The sequence below is a fragment of the Mesocricetus auratus genome, unplaced genomic scaffold (genome assembly GCF_017639785.1).
Source record: "Mesocricetus auratus isolate SY011 unplaced genomic scaffold, BCM_Maur_2.0 Super-Scaffold_100037, whole genome shotgun sequence".
Classification (NCBI taxonomy): domain Eukaryota; kingdom Metazoa; phylum Chordata; class Mammalia; order Rodentia; family Cricetidae; genus Mesocricetus; species Mesocricetus auratus.
The window spans coordinates 10,641,073-10,661,350 of NW_024429215.1; the positions used below are offsets into that span (position 1 = coordinate 10,641,073).

The 20,278-nt window shown below is 45.6% G+C and overlaps 1 protein-coding gene across 4 annotated transcripts in view; it reads left to right on the top strand.

Annotated features, from left to right (window-relative positions):
* Positions 1-18,594, top strand: part of LOC101837294 (NACHT, LRR and PYD domains-containing protein 8) — a 42,781-nt gene extending 24,187 nt beyond the window's left edge. For 3 of the 4 annotated variants that reach the window (XM_040733994.1, XM_040733996.1, XM_040733995.1), the window contains 8 exons: positions 1-147; positions 2,672-2,842; positions 6,711-6,875; positions 7,417-7,569; positions 12,012-12,182; positions 14,670-14,840; positions 15,510-15,680; positions 18,242-18,594. The exon at positions 1-147 is cut by the window's left edge and continues 1,444 nt beyond it. In XM_040733994.1, the coding sequence (XP_040589928.1) occupies positions 1-147; positions 2,672-2,842; positions 6,711-6,875; positions 7,417-7,569; positions 12,012-12,182; positions 14,670-14,840; positions 15,510-15,680; positions 18,242-18,341 (1,249 nt within the window). In that variant the 3' untranslated portion in view covers positions 18,342-18,594. The remainder of the gene's footprint in view (positions 148-2,671; positions 2,843-6,710; positions 6,876-7,416; positions 7,570-12,011; positions 12,183-14,669; positions 14,841-15,509; positions 15,681-18,241) is intronic. The other variant, XM_040733997.1, reaches the window with a different exon arrangement.
* The last annotated feature ends 1,684 nt before the right edge of the window (positions 18,595-20,278 follow it).

Sequence of the window (20,278 nt, forward strand, 5' to 3'; positions counted from 1 at the left end):
TTTGAAGATCAAGAACCAGGAAGACCTTCAGACATCTGCCTTTTGCCTTAAGCTCTGTAGAGATTTGAAGAAAATGGAACTCATTTTTTCAAGAAACTTCTACAATGAGCTTTGGCCCAGCTCAGCAGATCCTTCCTATGGTGCTCAGTGAGTGTTTAGTTTTGGGTAGTAGTAGCCTGCTTCTTTCTACGGTTCTTACCTCCTGGGAACACGGGGAGCAATTGTGTTTCCACTCTGTTGTTATTGTTCTGTTTTATTGAGGTTTTATATGATGCATGCAAACATTTTGCCTGCATGTATGTCTGGGTATCACATGTGTGTCAAATGTCCTCAGAGGCCAAAGAAGGGCACTGGATCCCCTGGAACTGGAGATCCAGATGGTTGTCGGTCAACTTGTGGGTCCTGGGAAGTGAACCTTGCTCTTTTTTTTAAGGAGCAGCAATTTCTCTGAGACATTTTTTGCAGCCACCTAGGTAGTTTTTTATGTAGGGAGAGGTCTCACGGACCTGCAGCATTGACCACACCTGTTTGGGCATGATCACAGGTACATGAGAGAAACCAGGGATAAAAGAGGGGACAGGAGTGGACCCTACTCACTTGGATTCTGGTCAAGGTTCAGACATCATAGAGTACTGACCCTGATTCTCAGCTTCTCATGTAAGTTACTTGTCTCTATCTGAATAAATATCCTACTACCTTTTCCTGGCATGCTTGGCATGACTCGTTTCCATTATCAGCTGGTGTCTGCTACTAAAATGCCTACACCAGCTTTCTCCTCCTCCTTCTCCTCTTCCTCTCCTGTTTCCTTTTCTTCTTTTTCTTTCTCTTCCTCCTCTTCCATTTTTTCAACACAGGTTTTCTATGTGTAGTTGTGGCTGTCTTGGAACTCTCTCTGTAAGCTTGGTTGGCAGGCTGGTTTAGAGCTCATAAACATTTGCCTGCCTCTGCATCCTGATTGCTGGGACCGACTGTGTGAACTCAGCTACCAGCTTCCTTCTTACAGCCATTTGTGTTAAATATCGTTTTCCATCCTTCTACCCGAGGTGATGACTGTCTTTGATGTTCAGCTGTGTTTCTTGGATGCAGCAGAAGGATGGGCCATGTCTTTTAACCCATTCTGTTAGTCTATCTTTTCCTTAAGGTATTGAGACCATAAATGATGAGAGATGATAATGAGCAGTGTTCGTTGATTCCTGTTTGTGTGTGTGTGTGTGCATGTTTTCTTTCTTTTGATTTCTTGGTCCAGGTTTATTTATTCCTCATGTTTTCTTAGACATGGTTAATCTCTTTAGATTGAGGTTTTCCTTCCAGGATCTTCTGTAGGACTGGATTTGTAGATAGTTTAAATTTTGTTTTGTCATGGAATATATTATTTTCCCCATTATGTGCCAAAGGTACTTTCTTTTCTGGTACAGTCTCTTATGTGTTTGTTTTATTTTGTTTTGTTTTTGTTTTTTGAGACACATTTTCTCTGTAGGTTTGGAACCTGTCCTGGAACTAGCTCTGTGGACCAGGCAGGCTTTGAACTCACAGAGATCTACCTGTCTCTGCTTCCTGAGAGCTGGAATTAAAGGTGTTCAACACCTCCACTCAGCAGTTCCTACATTTCCATTGTATATTTTCCTCAGTTTGATTTTTTATTGATTCTATTCACATTTTTGGGCCTTGAAGTGTTTTTTTCATTTCCTTCCACTGCTTGTTTGTGTTTTTGCAGATTTAAGGGATTCATTTCCTCTTTAAGGACCTCTATCGTCTTCAGACAGGCTGTTTTAAGGTCTTTTGTTTGTGCTTCAGCGAGGTTGGAATGTTCGGGGCAAGCTGTGCTATGGTTGCTGGGCTCTAGAGAAGACATACTGTCTTGGTTGTTACCGGTTGTGTGTTTATGCTGGCACATAGGCATCTGGGGTTGAGGAGACTGTAACTCTAGGTGCTGATATCTGCTCTTGTCTTTGTTGGGTGGGCGTTTTGTTCCTGGTTTCTGGTGGCATCTCTGATACTGTGGTGACTGTTTTGCTTGGTGTAGGAAATTCTTCTAGGATATTTCTGGCCACTGGGGGTCCCAGATAGAATATATTTCTCGGTGTCATTACCAGGAGCTGATGTTTAACAATGGGGTTAGGCTAGGCAGGGGAGCTTGACAGGGACCACAGTAGGGAGGAAGCAGATGTTCCATCAGGATCTGCTTAGTCCCCTGGAAAAAGGGGCAGAAAGTGAGGAGAGGCCACAGAAGGTGTGCTATAGGGCTGGGATGAGACTGGGGATTGGACTTGGAGGAATAGAGAGAGAGGTGCATATTTTAGTTAGCCTACCAGCTTAGCTGGCCAGAGTGGCCTGTGGGTTCCCTGAGAATGCCTGTTGGAGTTGGCGGCTGGGATAAAGCAATGAATGGGGAGAACAGAGCTTGGAGGAAGATCTGTGCGATCCCCTCGGAATTGGGAAGGGGAGGACTGAGCACGTGTCTGCTACACAGCTGGAGATCAGACTGTGGGGCTGATTTTGGAGGAGCTCCAGGGGGAGGAGTGTAGGTCTGCAGTTAGACTACCTGCTTCCCTGGCTGGAGTGGCCGACAGGATCCCAGGCTACTGATTGAACTTTTACATCGAAATGTCCTTGAGTTTAACGCCACTCTTGGGCCCTTTACCCTTTTTTAAAAAATCTTCTTTTCACTTAGAGGGAAAGAAAATGAGATTCTTCTCACCTGGTGGCAAGATATCTGCTCTGTGTTTGAAACAACTGGAGGTTTGGAAGTGCTGGTTGTGATTGACAGCACCATGGTGGCCCCATTCATGCAGATATTCACCAGGGCCCTGAGGCAACCCCGCTGTAAACTGCCAAGACTACAGTGAGTACCGTTTTCTGTATTTGCTTACTTTTCTGCTACTAAAATACACTGACAAGAAGTCAGTGAAGGGAGAAAGGGCTTTTTTCAGCTCACAGTTCCAAAGAGATAGAGCCCACCATGCTGGCGAAGGCTTGGCAACAGGCACCAGGCAATGGAAGGAGCAGGAAGATGGCTGTTACCTTTTCAACCACTCTCACAGGGATGCTCAGGAGAACAGGAAGTGAGTCTGAGCTATGGAACCTTAAGACCCACCCCCAGTGACATGCTCCCTCTAGGGAGGCTCCACCTCCTAAAGGCTCCATGACCTTCCCCAAGGACACCAAAACTACAGACCAAGTGTTCAAGCACAGGAACCTATCTGGGTTCAAATTCAAATCCCAACAAGTAGCAAAATAAATATATCCCAGACAACAGTGACCACTTCTTGCCTGGAAGAAAGTTAGTGGAAACATCCAATTCCATTTAGCTTCCTTATTACTCCCTCCATTTAACACTCCATGTACAAGAAATGCACATGTTAAGATATTTTTTAAATAATTGCATTGTTTTTAGTGGCTCTCAATGCTTTATATTTGTAATGTGTTTCTTTTTGGCATTTTCATATGTATTTTCTTGTGTGTATAGATGTGTGTGTGTGTGTGTGTGTGTGTGTGTGTGTGTGATGGTCTGAGGTTAATATTGGGTATTGTAATTGTTCCCCCCTCTTTTTGAGACAGGGTCCCTTAGTGAACCTAGGGTTCCCCTCGTTCATCTAGGCTGGCTAGTCAAAAGTCCCTGAGATCCTCCTGCTTATTTCTCTAAACACTGGGATGATAAATCCCCTGCTTTTGATTCAAGTGCTGGGATCTTACACTTGGCAGCAAGCACTCTACCCCCTGGGTATCTCCCCAGCCCTGGTGTCACTCTTTTCCAAGGCTGAATAGTATTCAGGTATACACATACCACACTTCTTTTCTCCCATTCACTACTGATGGGTGTGCTCTGGTCAGCTCTCAATAGGGTCATTACTGTGTTCAGAAAGTGAATTTGAGTTTGTAGGTGAGTGAAACCACACACCAGGGAGCTAGAAGTCATGACAGTTCTACCGTGCTGATAACTGGTCCATTATAGGATGGATTATAGGATGGATTACTGGTCTTCTACCAATATACTCTGAAGTGTGTCAATGTGCTCACACTCATTAAAGAATAGTAATGGGTGATGGCTCAAGGGTGAAGAGCTTGTGCTTCTCTTGCACAAGACCTGAGTTTAGTTCCCAGAACCCATATCAGGTAGTTCACAACTACTTATCATTCCAGCATCAAGGGAATAGAGGCCATCTGCACATATGCATGCATGTACACACAGATATGCATGCACACTCAACATGTGTGAATGAATGTACACACACATACTCAACACAAGCACACACACTCACTCAACACACATGCACACACTCAATACATAAGAATGCGAACAAATAGGATAATAACCGTGTGTGGTAGTACATACATTTTATTTTGGCATTCAGGAGGCATAGGCAGGTGGTTCTGTATTGGCTTGAGGCCAGCCTTAATGCATGGTGAGTTAGAGACCAGCAAGGCTAGAGAGACCTTGCCTCAAAAAACAAACATTAGTAATACTACCACTACGAATACTAATACTAATCATAATACATTTTAGAGGATCATCATGGTGAGAAGGTTAAATGTAGCCATGCAGTAGAGCCCACAGAACCATACCTGAGAGGAGTGTTGTGTCACTCTAGAAATCATTAAACCTGTAACCCTGGCTCCAGAGAGTCCAAAGCCCTCTTTTGGCCTCTGTGAACACACACATGTGCACACACACAAACACACACACAGTGTTTTTTTAATCAAAAAGATCTAACCCCATAGTCAGTTCTTTTGGCTGTTAAACTGTATGGCCTATCTCTGGGGCTTTTAAGATCCAGCATAGTAACAATTCATCACATAAACAAACCACTAATTCTTCCTAAAACACAACATTGCGTCTCCCACAGGCCTAGACCACTATCTGACGACTTTTTCTCCCGTCATCATAGCTGTCATTGGCTCCCTTGTCCTGAGTGCCTACCATAGCACAAAAAGGATGCTGAGGGAGCTGGGGAGCTGGCTCAGTCAGGAAAGCGCTCGCTACACAACACAAGGATCTAATTCTGAGTCCTAGCTAGCACTTAACAGCCAGGCAGGGCCGTGCAAGCCTGTAGTCTCAGCAATATGAGGCAGAGAAGACAGAGGGCCCACTAGGCTAACTGGCCAGCTAGTCTAGCCAAACCATACAGTCCAGCTTTATTTAGTAAAAGACTCTATCGTTTATAAAAATGGTGCCAGGTGGTGGTGGCACAAACCTTTAATCCCAGCACTCAGGGAAGCAGATGCAGGCGAATCTCTGTGAGGTTGATGCCAGCCTGATCTACAGAGTGAGAGCCAGGACAGCCAGGGCTACACAGAGAAACCCTGTATCAAAACAAATGGAGTGTGATCAAGGGAGACACTCAGCACCAACATCAGGGCTCCATACACATACACACACACTCACACACACACTCACACACACTCACACATACACACACTCATACACACATACTCACACATGCACACACACTCACACACTCATACACACACACTCACACATGCACACACTCACACATACACTCACACATACACACATACACACTCATACACACATACTCACAAATCCACACACACTCACACATACACGCACACATACAGGCACACATACACACACACTCACACACACATACACACATACACACACTCCCACATTCATACACACATACACACACTCCCACACGCATACACACATACACACACTCCCACACACATATACTCACTCCCTCCCACACTCACTCCCACATACACTCACTCACACACATACACTCATACACACACATACACTCATACACACACACTCATACACATGCACACGCACTCACACACACATACACACACTCACACATACATACTCACACACACACACAGAAAGGATGCTGGGTGCTTTGCTGAGATAATGTAGGGCAATTTGCACCTATACCTCATGGAGAACGTGTCGTGTGCTCACTGAGAAACTTACGCGAGGTCCTTCCACTGAAGAGATTGGAGGAAGAGCTGAGAGAAGACACTTGGAGAGACATACATGCTTTTCCTAAGTTACTCATTCATTCCTACTCATTGTTCTCAGTCTTGGCACTGATATGACTGCTTTGTGTTGGTCTTAAGGGATGATGTTCTAAAGTCACTTGTTACCCTCCCAAGACCCTGTCTGTCTCATCAGCTGTCATCATGTTGTTGGGGGCTGATGACCACAGAAATGGTAGAGATGGGACCTGGGAATGAGCAATCCATCTGTGATGTACCTGTCACGAAAGTGTGAAGACCCGAGTTCAAATCCCTGACACCCATGTTAAAAAATAATCTTAGTGACCCTTGGGGCTCAATAACCAGTCTGTCTACATGAACCAGTGAACTTTCAGTCAGATGACAGACACTGCCTCAAAAAAAAAATCAGAAGTGCTGGAGAGATAGGTCAGCAGTTAAGAGTGTTTGCTCTCACAGAGGACTGAAGATCAGTTCTTAGCACCCACATTGGGTGACTTTAGTCACAATTGCCAGGAACTCCAGCTGTATGCAGAAACTGATGCTCCCTGATGGTCTCCTTGGATCCCTGCAAACACTTGGCTCACATACCTACTCCGGCACACACTCCCATACATGCATGAATAAAAAGAAAACCTCTGTAAATAAGGTTGAGAGTGAATGAGGAGGGCTTCCAGTGCCGACCTCACACTCACGCATATGCAAGGTCACTGAAGCCCTTTAGTAATGGGATGCGTTTCATCCTCCAGTTTGAGGTATGCGAATCACATGTTGTGTGAAGACCTATCCTGCGTTTTGACTGAAAACAAGCATCTGCGACAGCTGTGGATAGAACACACAAGACTGGCAGGCGAGGCCATGAAATCCCTGTGTAGGGCGCTGAGATCGCACCACTGTCTTCTGCAGTCTGTGAGGTAAAGGCGGAGGCTGGAATTGCGGACAGAGCTTGGATGGGTGGTCTTTTCAGAATGAATGGTCACATCGTGTGCTCTGTGACAGCCTGGCTTCCTTATGTTTTATTCAACAATAAAGAATAAAGTGATGATAATTGCCTTGGATAATGCCCAGAAATGATATCACTAGTTAATGTGTTAGCTGTGCTGTTCGTTTAGGTTTTTGCAAATTTTAGGGTTTATTTTTTTGGTGCTTTGGAGTTTTTTTAATGGTTAGATTTCTTTATTTTATGTGTGGATATTTTATCTACATATATGTATAGGCATCACAAGCATACAGTGCCCTTGTAGGCCAGAAGAGGGCACCAGATCTCCTGGACTACAGTTACATAGGGTTGTGGGGGGCCACTTGGGTGCTGGAAACTGAACCCAGGTCCTTTGCAAGAGCAGCTCCTGCAGTTATCCTCGTTTAAAGAGGTAGAATATGAGACAGAGGAAAGGGTCCTTGAGGGCACCATTTACCCTAGGAGTAAGACTTTCCATCTATGTCTGACATGTCTAGGTTGGAGCACTGTGAGGCCACCTTTAAAGACTGGTTTTATCTCGCCAGTTATCTTCAAAGGAATGCACAGCTGAGGACCCTACTAATGAGACAAAATTGCCTACCTATGTTCAGTGTTAACTACCTGTTAGCGAGTCACCTCAGGGAGCTGGCGTAAGTTGAACTTCTTTTCCTGCCATTATTATTTGGTACCTTCAGGGCTTCCATGAGGAAATCCTTTGCCATAATGGGAAAAGGTGCACATATTTAACAGGGTAAGTCTTCTGGTTGATGCGATTGTACAACTATGTAAATAAGCATCCAGGAAAAAAAAATGAGGACGCATGATAGAGGGCGGGAACACAAGATGTGTAATATCTGTGCTGACTGCTTTCATCAACTTGACACAAACCTAGACATGTCTGGAAGAGGGAATCTTTTGGTTTTCCTTTTTTACATTTTTTTATTTCACATACCAATTCCAGTTCCCCTCCCTCCCCCATATTCCCCTCAACACTCTTCATCCACTCCTCAGAGAGGGTGAGACCTCCCATGGGTAGTCAACAAAGTCTGTCACATCACTTGAGGCAGGACCAAGACATTCCCCACTGTATCTAGGCTGAGCAAGGTATCTCTCCATAGGGAATAGGCTCCAAAATAGGCCAGTTCATGCAGTGGGATAAATAGTGGTCCCACTGTCAGTGGCCCCATAAGTAGTTACCCACATCCACAGGACCTAGTTTTCAGTGAGCTACCACTTGCTCAGGTCAGCTGTTTCTGTGGGTTTCCCAGCATGGTCCTGACCCCTTTGCTCATATTATTGCTCCTCTGGATGAGGGGATTTTTTTCCCTTTTAATTTTTTTAAAGGTATGTATTTATTATGTATGCCATGTTCTTCCTGCATGTATGCCTGCAAGCCAAAAGAGGGTGCCAGATCTCATTATAGATGGTCATAAACTATCATGTGGCTGCTGGGAATTGAACTCAGGACCTCTGGAAGAGCAGTCAGTGCTCTTAACCTCTGAGCCATTTCTGCAGACCCTAGAAGAGGGAATTTTTTTGTTTTTCCAGATAGGGTTTCTGTATATTGTTTTAGAGACTCTCCTGGAACTCGCTCTGCAAACCAGGCTGGCCTCAAACTCACAGAGATCTGCCTGCCTCTGCCTCTGCCTCCCAAGTGCTGAGATTAAAGGCGTGTGCCACCAACGCCTGGCCCGGAAGAGGGAATCTTTAAGAAAATACCTTCATCAGATGGGCCCACAGGCAAGTCTGTAGGATATTTTCTTGATTAATGATTGATGTGAGTGGGCCCATTCCACTGAGCTCACCCCTGAGCAGGTGGCCCTGGTGGCTGTAAGAAAGTAGACTAGGCAAGCCATGGGGAGCAAGCCAGTAAGCAGCACCCCTCCATGGTATCTGCTTTGAATTCCTGACCTGACTTACCAGGATGGCAAGTAATAGTTTACACGGTGAAATAAGGTCTTCCTCCCCAAGTTGCTTCAGGATTTTCTGAAAGCAATAGGAATCTACCTAGAGTTGGGACTCAGCAGTTAAGAGCATTTAATACTCTAGCAGAGACCCCAAATTCTGCACCCAGACACCCATGTGGGGTAGATAAAATCAGCCTTTAACTCCATCTCCAGGGGCTCCAATGCCCCTTTCTGGCATATGTGGTCATCTGCACTCATGTACACACACCCCCATGCAGACACACATGCATAATTTAAACATTAAAATAAATGTTTTAAGGGTATTGTAGTGGTTTGAATAAAACACCATAGGGAGCCTTACTATTAAGTGGCCTTTTTGGAATAGGTGTGGCTTTGTTGGAGGACATATGCCATTAGGGGTTTGGCTTTGAAGTCTCAGAAGCTCAAGCCAGTTCACTTCCAGTTGCCTGTGGATCAAGAGGTAGAACTCTCAGCCCCTTCTCCAGCACCGTGTCTGCCTGTCCCATCGTCTTGTTTCCCACTGTGATGATAATAGACTAGCCCTCTGAACTGGACGCTAGCCCCAATGAAATGCTTTCCTTTGTAAGTGTTGCCATGGTCATGGTGTCTCTCCACAGCAATAGAAGCCCAAAGACCGGCATATACTTACATCTAATGGCCTAGTCTATATCATTGCAATGAGTTCTGTGTTTCCACCATCCAATGAATGAAGCAGACATTATTATAACTGTCTTCTCCCATCTCTGCTCATATCAACCATCTTGAATGCAATCGAATGGGCTGGACTCTTTTACCTCCATGGCAGTATTACTACACACTTGTCCTTAAGCAGGGTGGCACACGGGTTTATATTACCTTACATTTTATACAGACAGTGGTGTCTGTTCTGCTTCCTCCTTTGATCTACAGTTTATTTTTAATGGCATGTGTATGAGTGTGTACATATGCAGTCCATGCATACATGCATGCTTTAAATGGATATTTTAGGAGCAGAACTGCAGAGCTGAAGAGGGTTCATCTTTTGTCTGTCAGGCTTTGTGACTGGCTATACCTGTTTCTAGTCCTATCTGCAACACACAGCAGAGTTCCCAGGGCTAGAAATTCTCTACTGACTCTAGTTTTTGGTTTTGTCAACCTCTTAAACTACAAACAGCACTTTGTTGTTTCAACTGATACTTGTTGATTTTTGTGACTGACCTTACTTTTTATGTATTTTTGTGTGTGCACCCACACATATGTGTGTGCACCCATGCACATGAATGTCATGGCATACATGTAGAGAGCAGAGGAAAACTTACAAGAATCAGTTCTCTCACAACCCTCTGCTGGTTCCAAAATCTAACTCGGCTCATCCAGGTTGGCAGAGAGAGCATTAGCCTTCCAACCATCTCGGTGTCTGACAGTCTTCCTGTTCTTTGTGGCGTCCCTGTTGCCATGCCTGCATATGCACTTGATGTGTCCCTCCCTGTCATTGTCTCTTTTCGTTGTTTTCTTTCTACTGTTTGTTTGTTTCTGGAGACTGGGCTTCTCTGTAGCTTTGGAGGCTGTCCTGGAACTCACTCTGTAGACCAGGCTGGCCTCGAACTCACAGAGATCCTCTGCCTCCTGAGTGCTAGGATTAAAGGCGTGAGCCCCCAATGCCCAGCAACAAGGGACAGTTTTAATTCTCTTCTACAGCTAGGTTTTGTGTGTGTGTGTGTGTGTGTGTGTATGGGTTTATAGTGTGTGTGCATGTGTGTATTGTCTGTATCTGTGTTTATGTGTTTTTGTGTATGCTGTATATGTGTGTACTCTGTGTATGTGTGCAGTGTGTGTAGTATGTGTGTGTGTTTGTGTGTAGTGTGTGTGTGTACCTTGTGTGTGTGTACTTTCTTGTGTTTCTGTATGTGTGTGCAGTGTGTATGCTTTGTGCATGTGTGTAGTGTCTCTGTGTTTTTTGTGTAGCATTGTGTGTGAATGTGTGTGTAGTGTCTGTGTGTGTAGTATGTATGTGTGTAAATGTGTGTGCCTGCATATGTGTGTGTTATGCTGAGGGGGAATTGCTTTAACCTGAGTTCTCTTTCTAGAAGCAGAAGGCTTCCTATTGCTCCATCACATGCTCTTAAGGTTTTCAACTTCTGGGGGAGAGAAGGTAACAGAGTGAAGAAATAATGGGGTCAGGAAAGCAGTATGATGGAGATGGAAACAGAGAGAGGGCTCAGCAGCCGAGAGCACTGGCTGCTCTTCTGAGATGGGTTCCCAGCACCCACATGGTGGTCACAACCATATATAACTCCAATTCTAGGGAATGCACTGCCTCCTTCTGACGTGCATGCTGCCCACAGACATACATGCAGGCTGACTCTCATGCATATACAGTAAAACTAAACAAATGTTTACAACAAGGACAGCAAAAGCTCTCAATGAGAGGTGGCCCAGGAAGAGATGAAATTCTAGCAGTTAAAAATGGAAGGACACAGCTGGGTGGTGGTGGCACAAGCCTTTAGCCCAACACTCAGGAGGCAGAGGCAGGTGGAGCTCTGTGAGTTCAAGACCAGCCTGGTCTACAGTGTGAGTTCCAGGACAGGCTCCAAAACTACACAGAGAAAACCAGTCTCAAAAAACCAAAACGCACACGCGTGTGCGTGTGCGTGTATGTGTGTATCTGTTGGAACCAGAGAGGTCAAGGACACCACAAGAAAACTCACAGAATCAAAAACCTAGGCTCCTAGGAACTCAACAGATACTAAACCAACAACCAGGGAGCTTGTATGGGGCTGATCTAGACCCTCTGCATATATGTGACAGTTGTGTAGTTGGTCCTCTTGTGGGACCTCTAACAGTGTGAATAGGGGCTATCTCCAAATTACAGGCTTTTAGGACCCTATTCCTCCTAATACTGGTTCATCTTGCCCAGCCTTAATGCATGGGGAAGTGCTTAGTCTTAACTGCAACTTGATGTGCCATGATTTGTTGATACTTATGGGAGAATTGTCCTTTCCTAAACAGAGATGGAGGAGTTGTTTGGGGGACTGGGAGGAGAGGAGGGAGGGGGAACTTTGGTCAGGATGTAAGATAAATAAATTTCTATTTATGTATATGTATATATGTATAAATATGTGTGTATACATACTTGCATGCATACATACACACAAACTGTCTTGTCTGTGTGTTTCTCTTCACAGGCTGGAGAAATGTAACATCACTAAGTTCTCCTGTGAAGGAATTGCCTTCGCTCTCAGGCACAGTAAGATGCTGACCCACCTGAGCCTGGCAGAGAACAACTTGAGGGATGCAGGGTCAAGGCATATCTGGAGAGCTTTGAAATATTTATCATGTCCTTTGCAGAGACTGGTGTAAGTCTACAAGCATTTTCTTCCTGGAACTCTGTAGTGGGGAGGGGAGACTAGGAGACTATTAAGGATTCACTTATGCAGCAGGATAAGTATCATGATGGATTCGTTTTTTTATAATATGGAGGCAGCTGAGAAGAGACTCTCAGTGAGTGACTGTCTGGATCAGAGACTGGACCTTTGAGCATGCCTGTGGGAGATTGCCTGTGAATGTGACAAGCTGCTGCAAGGTTTTCCAGGGACCTTGACTTTGCCTGCTATGCTAGGTGCTGAGCTGAAACCAGGCACCACAGTGTGGAGTGAGCCCACAGCAGGGGGCGTGGTACTTATGCAGAGGGTGATGGAGTGCTGACTGGCTTGACCTTGTGCAAACCTTATTCAGACCACTAAGGCTTCTGTGAGATGATGAGTGAGTTCAAAGTATAGAGGAAAGTTGTTATTACTGTCATTTTGTAGGCAAATTATCTAGTGGCCGAGTCCTACTTAACCCAGTTGTCTGAGGTGAGATGAAATTCCAAACTTAGGCCTTAACCGACACAGTGGAAAAATTTTAGATTTTAAGAACGCTGAGGAGCATCACTGGGGGAGCTACTAGATGGAGGTCACTGAGCCTGAACACTAGATTACATTAAATTTCTCTTGGCACTGCTTGTGGTACCACACACTGGTAGGATTTGCTGAAGGAGGCATTGGCAGGAGGATCACCAGTTCGATGCAAACCTGAACTACACTTTTTAAGCCAGGAGGCGGTGGCACACAACTATAATACCACTACTCAGGAGGCACAGGCAGGCAGAAGTCTGTGAGTTACAGACCAACCTGGTCTACAGAGTGAGTTCTAGGATAGCCAGGACTGATTCACAGAGAAACCCTGTCTTAAAAAACAAAACAAAACAAAAATTCCTCTTGGCAATCTCATGTATTTTCAGAGCTGTGTTTTCCCGTGATGCAGTTATGGCAACAGGAACCTTCCTAATTAAATGAGGGAAAAGGGGCAACCTGAATGAATGATGCTGTGAGACCCAGTTTCCTGCCTTAGGGATAATGTCTTCTACTGCAACAGAGTGGTAGCAAGACCAGAATGCTGCTGCTGCTGCTGTTGCTGCTCCTCCTCCTCCTCCTCTGCTTCTTCTTCTTCTTCTTCTTCTTCTTCTTCTTCTTCTTCTTCTTCTTCTTCTTCTTCTTCTTCTTCTTCTTCTTCTTCTTCTTCTGCTTCTTCTGCTTCTTCTGCTTCTTCTGCTTCTGCTTCTGCTTCTGCTTCTGCTTCTTCTGCTTCTGCTTCTTCTTCTTCTGCTTCTTCTTCTTCTTCTTCTGCTTCTGCTTCTTCTTCTGCTTCTTCTTCTTCTTTTTCTTCTTTTTCTTCTTTTTCTTCTTCTTCTTCTTCCTCCTCCTCCTCCTCCTCCTCTCTCTCTCTCTCTCTCTCTCTCTCTCTCTCTCTCTCTCTCTCTCTCTCTCTCTCTTTTTGAGACAGGGCTTCTATGTCTATCTTTGTAACCTATCTTGGAACTCACTTTATAAACCAGAGACTCGCCTGCCTCACTCCTGAGTGCTGGGATTAAAATCAAGTGTCACTAGCACCCAGCCCAGAATGCATTCTAAATGATTCTCTGTTGACCACTTATCTTGCACTGGCATGTATTCCTTAGACAGGTTTCCTCAGAGTCCATATTAGTCATTTCCCCCTTGGTGTGTCCAAATACCCAACAAGAAGTTACTCCAGTGACAAGTGGTTCATTGTGGCTCAAGGTTTGAGGGGAATACTCATTCTGTCCTGATGGGAAAGACATAGTGGCAGGAGCAGGAGGCAGCCGGACATATTGAGTCTGTAGGTGGAAACCACAGAGCAGACAGGAAATAGCGCAACAAAGCCTCCCAACTCAGCTGGCAAGATGCAAAGCTTGACAACCAGAGTTAGAGCCCAGGGACCAATGTGGTTAAAAGAGATAGCCAAGTCCTGTAAAGGAGATAACCAAGCCTTGAACAATGTCTTTTGACCTCTCAATGTGTGCATTATGTCATCAGCACACACACACACAGGAGCAACCAGGGATGCACGTGCATACACATACCACTACATCCAATTAGTGCTACCTATTAGCAACATGCATGTGTGGACATCTATCAGAACATTGGCAAGCTACCGGTGACCACACCCCCCCAAAACAAATGACTCTCCCTCACCTAGCTGCCATCAACTACAACAAGCTCTTTGGTTAGGGGTGAGGACTTGTTAGTCCCTCCCCAACGTATGGTGGATTTTTAGCTTGATCTTGAGCAGGTCTCATGCCAGAAACCATAGCTGCTGTGTGTCAGTGAATGCAATAGTTATGCCATGACCAGAAGGCAACATTCCACAGCTCTCCTACCCATCTTCCAGTCCTTCCTGTTTTCTCCACCGTGTTCTCTGAAAGGTAAATGAAGACGTCATATTTGACAAAAACATGGAAGCAGTAAGTGCCGTCCAAGGGTGTTCTGGTTATTTCCTTATAGGCTGAGGCAGTGTTCCTTGACTTCAGCTTGCGGTGAGTACATGACGTCAGCTCTCAAGAACAACAAAGGCCTGAGAAGTCTGGACCTGAGTTGCAATAGGCTGAGTGACGATGGGGTCATCCTACTCTGTGACGCTCTGGCAGATGCTGACAGCAACGTGTCAATTCTGGAGTGAGTCTCCCTCCATTTTCTCCTCTGAGGCCAGGGTTCTTCTACATTAACTTCTCTCAGGGTGCTCTTCCAGATTGTTCCTTCCACTCAGGAGTCTGGAAGCTCCAGAACAGTCATTCTGAAAATATTGTTTTACTTGGAAAGTGTTTACCAATGTACATACTGTTGGCTACCCAGTATTGCTGACCATTCCTAGAGGCTGCTTCTTGTAGAGCCTCATACACAACTTGTAGGCAACCCCACTGGAGAGTCTCCTCAGCAGTTATTACTGCTTATGACAAGCAGAGGGAGGGACCTTGTGAGTCTTGTAAGTTTGGGGAACTTTCTGGGCCTTACAAGTTTCAGTTTCTTACCTGGCTTTTTGAGCACGCCTCCTCCACCTATCAGCAGGGAATGTAGCAAACAGCTATAAGTGCCAAGTTTACATGCTGGCATATTATTTCTAACACAGCATTTTTTTTCTCTATAGCTCTTAACCACAGAATGAACTCCCCAGCCCCTACTACTTTTTTATTCCTGTAGGCAAGAATCCTCACTGAGTCTGAAGCTTGTCAGGGGCTTGTAATGTGGCTCAGCTGGCATGTGATCTGGGGCTGTGCACTCTGTGTGAGCTGAGTCCTCAGATGGTGGGACATGCCGCCTTCACCCCTGTCTGTGTCTTTCCCACAGGCTGGAATGGTGCAGCTTCACCTCCCACGCTTGCCATGCTATAGCATCCATGCTTGTTAGTCACAGGAAGCTGATGTACTTGGACCTGAGCAAGAATGTCATCGGAGTCAGTGGCATACTGACCTTGAGCCTGGCATTCTTGTCGCATAGGCAGGGAGAAGATGTCATTCTGTAAGTTCTATGAGAATCTTGTTTCCTAAGAAGAATACTGGAGCCTCAGTAGCAGCTGAGAAGAGGTTTAGCATTTTTTACATTAAAATGCAAAAGACTGGTATGCCATTATGTCACTAATTAGTGTTTAATGCAGTCTGACTCTCATTTCCCTGAATTCATCTGTGGTTGGGTTCCCCAGGGAGGTATCTTCTGGTATCTAGTATAGATAGCTGCCTTCCTAAATCCCCTATCCTGTGGGTTCAGAACACTGAGCCTCAGCTAATGTACACCCAAGGGTCATTGTATCCTCCTGTTCTGATGTCAGGTCAGGCATGAGGCCGTTTCCCAATCCCAGGATGAACTGAGAGCACCTGGACACATAGGTGCCACTGTCAGCTAAAGAAGGTGGGAGCTCGGGCCTCCTGTTTATCTGCAGTTGTATAATGAGCTCTCCAACAAATGACTGTAAAGCCCTATATCCTACAAGCCTCAGTTGGCTTTCCATGCACAAACACAACTCACAATCTCCCTGTGGAGAATGAAATTCTACCATGGGTGTTTCTGGGAATCTGACTGATTCCTGGGGACAACCAGTCCCCTTCATGTGCCCTTTGGACCAGCCTCCTGCCTGATGGGAAAGGGATCTATGTCCTCCTGACTGCTACGCCCTTGCCCTTAATCCTTTCCTTTCTGTTTTCTTTATTTTATTTTCTGCTTTTGCTCCTTGTGTTTCTACTTAGCCCTGGCTGGCTTCAAACTCATCATCCCCCTGCCTCAGGCACCTGAGGGCCAGGGTTATATGGCATGTACCAACATGCCCTTCCCCTTCATTCCTTTCTAAGTTGTAGACTTATTATTATTGTTGGTGGTGGTGTTATTATTTATACTGTTCACCAGTCATGTGACTGGGAATAACCTCATCTGTCTCTAGACTTTGGGTATTGTCATCCAGGGGTGTTCACAGGCACAGCTGTCATCCTGCCTGGTATATTCAGTGCCTGCACTATTTAGCAAATTACCTCAACATGTGACAAGTAGCAGGCAGACTTTCTGATGGGCAGAACTACCAGAGCAGTCTGGACAGCCATTCACGTCATGGGTCTCTCACCATGGTGTCAGTGAGGCTGCTGGCTGGGTTGTGATGGGAGAAAGGAAGCTGCTGTTCATACATGTGGTCTCTACTGTTCTTGTGATATTAGCTAGTTTCTTCCAGAATGCATGGCAAGAGATGCCCAGGAACACAGTGAGGCAGACAGGTGGAAACAGATACAGAGAGACATGCACAGAGAGAGAGAGACATGCAGAGAGAGAGAGAGATACCAGAGAGACAGAAATAGATACACATAAACACAAAGATGCAAAGAGTCACAGAAACAAAGAGAGACAGACACAGAGAAAGACACATTCAACAGAGACATGTGGAGACAGAGATACTAAGACACTGAGACAGACACATACATGTGCAGAGACACGGGAGGAGGCAAGTGGAGATAGGATGTGTAGACACGCAGAGGAAGATACATAGGGAGAGAACCATGGACACCGAAAGACAGATGGAGACGAGACATATAAACACGCACAGGGAGACAAAACATGGAGACGGGCACACAGGGACACAGAGAGAGATCCGTGTAGGCCGAGACTCACAGATGTGGGTAAAGAGACTTAGGGACACGAAGAGTCATAGAGAAAGAGACAGGGACATACATGGGGGGAAAATCAGAGTGATCCACATGGAGACACAGAAGCATGGGGACAGAGAGAGACATGTGTAGGCTCACAAAGGTACACATAGACAGAAATAAGTGGGACAGAAACAGATGCACAGAAACAAAGAGAGCAGCAGAGAGACAGTGACACATAAACAACACACAGAAAAAGAGAGGCAGTGAGACAAAGACACCTATATAGTGACACACAGAGATAGGGAACGTGTGTACATGCAGAGACACACAGAGAGACAGACCCAGAGTCATTTGCAGACAGACACACAGAGACAGAGAGGCAGAGCCATTCACAGGGAGACATACCGGGAGACAGAGACAGACACACAGATATTGAGGTAGAAAAGAGACCAAGATACCCATAGAGAGACACCCATAGGCAAAGAGCCAGAAGGTGGCAGACCTTTCTCCCTTTCAGTGTACACCCCATACACTTATTTTATTCTGTTGGCCACTGTGGTCAGCCCTGGTCCACCAGGATGTGAATGGCATGATAGTCCCTAGGCTATGGGGGGAGTGCCTAGGGGCACTGCTTACTTTGTGTCCCAAGCAGGTGAGTCACAGCACAGGACTCCAGGCCCAGAACTGCTTGTTTCTAGACATGGCTTCATAATGTAGAACAGGATGGAATCAAACTCACAGAGATCCTCCAGCCTCTGCCTCCTGGGGGTGCTAGGATTAAAGGCGTTCACCACTACAATGCCCAAGTCAGAGCCAGCTTGTTCTTTGTTTAGTCCTAGCCTCAGGCTGGTCTCCTAGGTGGCAACTTGCTGTGCTAGAGTTTTCCTGGCTCTTCTGGGATTGCAAAGGAATCTTAAATGCAAGATACCAAGCCTTGTTCTATGCCCTTCCCAGGAAGAAGTCGTCGAATGATAGAGTGGACATGTACACAAGACTAAAGGGCCCACAGGTAGAGGACAGCTGTCTGAAGGTCGTGCAAGACTGGAACTCTTAATGCCTCAAGATGCTATGGATGCAAATTCTTCCTAATTTAAACTGGAAGCAGCTGCTGATTTGCAGGCCCTTCTTTGTGTGGAACAGGCTAGTTTTCAGGAGCTTGGTGTGAGCCCCCTCTGGCTTAGGAACTATCACTATATTCCTATGCAGATCAGACACTGAAGTGCGACCAGGTGGTTACAAGGGTTGGGAAATCTCTGTTTCACCTGATGGGGTACTGGGAGAACTAAATTAAATACACCATGGATGCAGCATGGACAAGTGTTCATTAACTAATTGCCCAGCACATGCACTATTCAGAAGAAATAAAGCTGTTCCTCCTCTAACAGTTTGCTGTCATAGGAAATTTCCAAGGGAATTGACACCATCGTGTTTAAGAAGGACACAGAGGCAGAGAGATGCATATATAGCTACACAGGCAGAGAGATATGGAGACAGACAGAGAAAGAGAAAGACAGATACATAGAAACCCTGTCTCGTAAAACCAAAAAGAGAAAGACAGAGATAAAGAGGCATATAGAAGAACAAAAATGGGAAGACATGCAGGAGACACAGCACAAAGACAATCAAATGAGGAGTCAGAGATAGGGAGACAAAGACACAAGGGGAGAAAGACAGAAAAGCAGAAGACACAGACAGGCAGAGGCATGTCACACAGAGAGACAAATCCATAAATACAGGGACACCGTCACACAAACAGGCAGAGATGCGCAGAGACTGAGGGCTTCTACAAATGTGAGGAGGAACTGTGGGATCTACCTGAGATATCAACAACCAGCTAGACACCTGTGCATCCACGTTGAAGGCAGCTGAACTCCATCCAGGGGCTGCAGAGATGGCTGTGGGGTTAAAGTGCCCGCTGGCTTCAAACTCATCATCCTCCTGCCTCAGCCTCCGAGGACCAGGGTCACAGGCATGCATGTGTACTGAGAGGTAGTGCAGCTGTGCCGTAGAGTAGGTCTATTTTTTGAGGACTCTTCCTACATACTGATGTAGAGATAAAGAGAATGCACAGATTTAAACTACATTAGTACAATATATCCCTTGACAGGCACCAAGGTCGATCCTAGATCCTGAACAACCACAGCAAAAATGATCTAGCATTATTTTTCTCTCCTTTTTTAATTTTTCTCTCATCCTGACTGAAGTTTCCCCTCCTTCCACTCCTCTTAGTCCCCCTCTCTAGTCCCCCAGACCCACTCTTATGTTTCCCTTCAGAAAAGATCAGGCCTCCCAGGAAGAGCACCCTCACATGGCAGAACAAGTTACAGCAAGACTAGGTACAGACTCTTATCAAGGCTGGAAGGGACAATCCAGTGGGAGGAAAAGAGACCCAAGGGCTGACAAAAGATTCAGAGATACCCCAAATCCTACGGTTAGGAGTCCTGCAAAAACAGCAAGCTAACAACCATAGCATCTATGCAGAGGACCTAGCTCAGACCCACACAGGCTCTGTGGGTGCTGCGTCAGTCTCTGTGAGACCCTATGAGACCTGCTTAGTTGATCCTGTTCTCCTGGTGTCCTTGCCTCTCTGGCTATTACAATTCTTCCTCCCCCTCTCCCACAGGGTCCCCTGAGCTCTGTGGGGGAAGGATCCCATGGAGATCTCCCATTTGAGCTCTCTCTCTCTCCTTAATATTTTGTTGCGGTCTCTTCATCTGCTATCATCAGCTGCCAGAGGAAACCTCTCTGATGATGACCGAGTGAGGCAAGGTTCTACTAACAATTATTTTTCTAAGTAGAGGTGTCTGGGCAAGTGAGATGCTTAATGGGTCAAAGGGCTTACCACCTGATGATCTGAGTTCCATCTCCAGGATTCACATAGTGGAAGGAGAGAAATGACTCCCATCAAGTTAACTTCTGACCCCCATGTGCACACATGCCATGGACACACCCACACATAATCAACCAATGAATGAGTAATAAAGTTTGAGG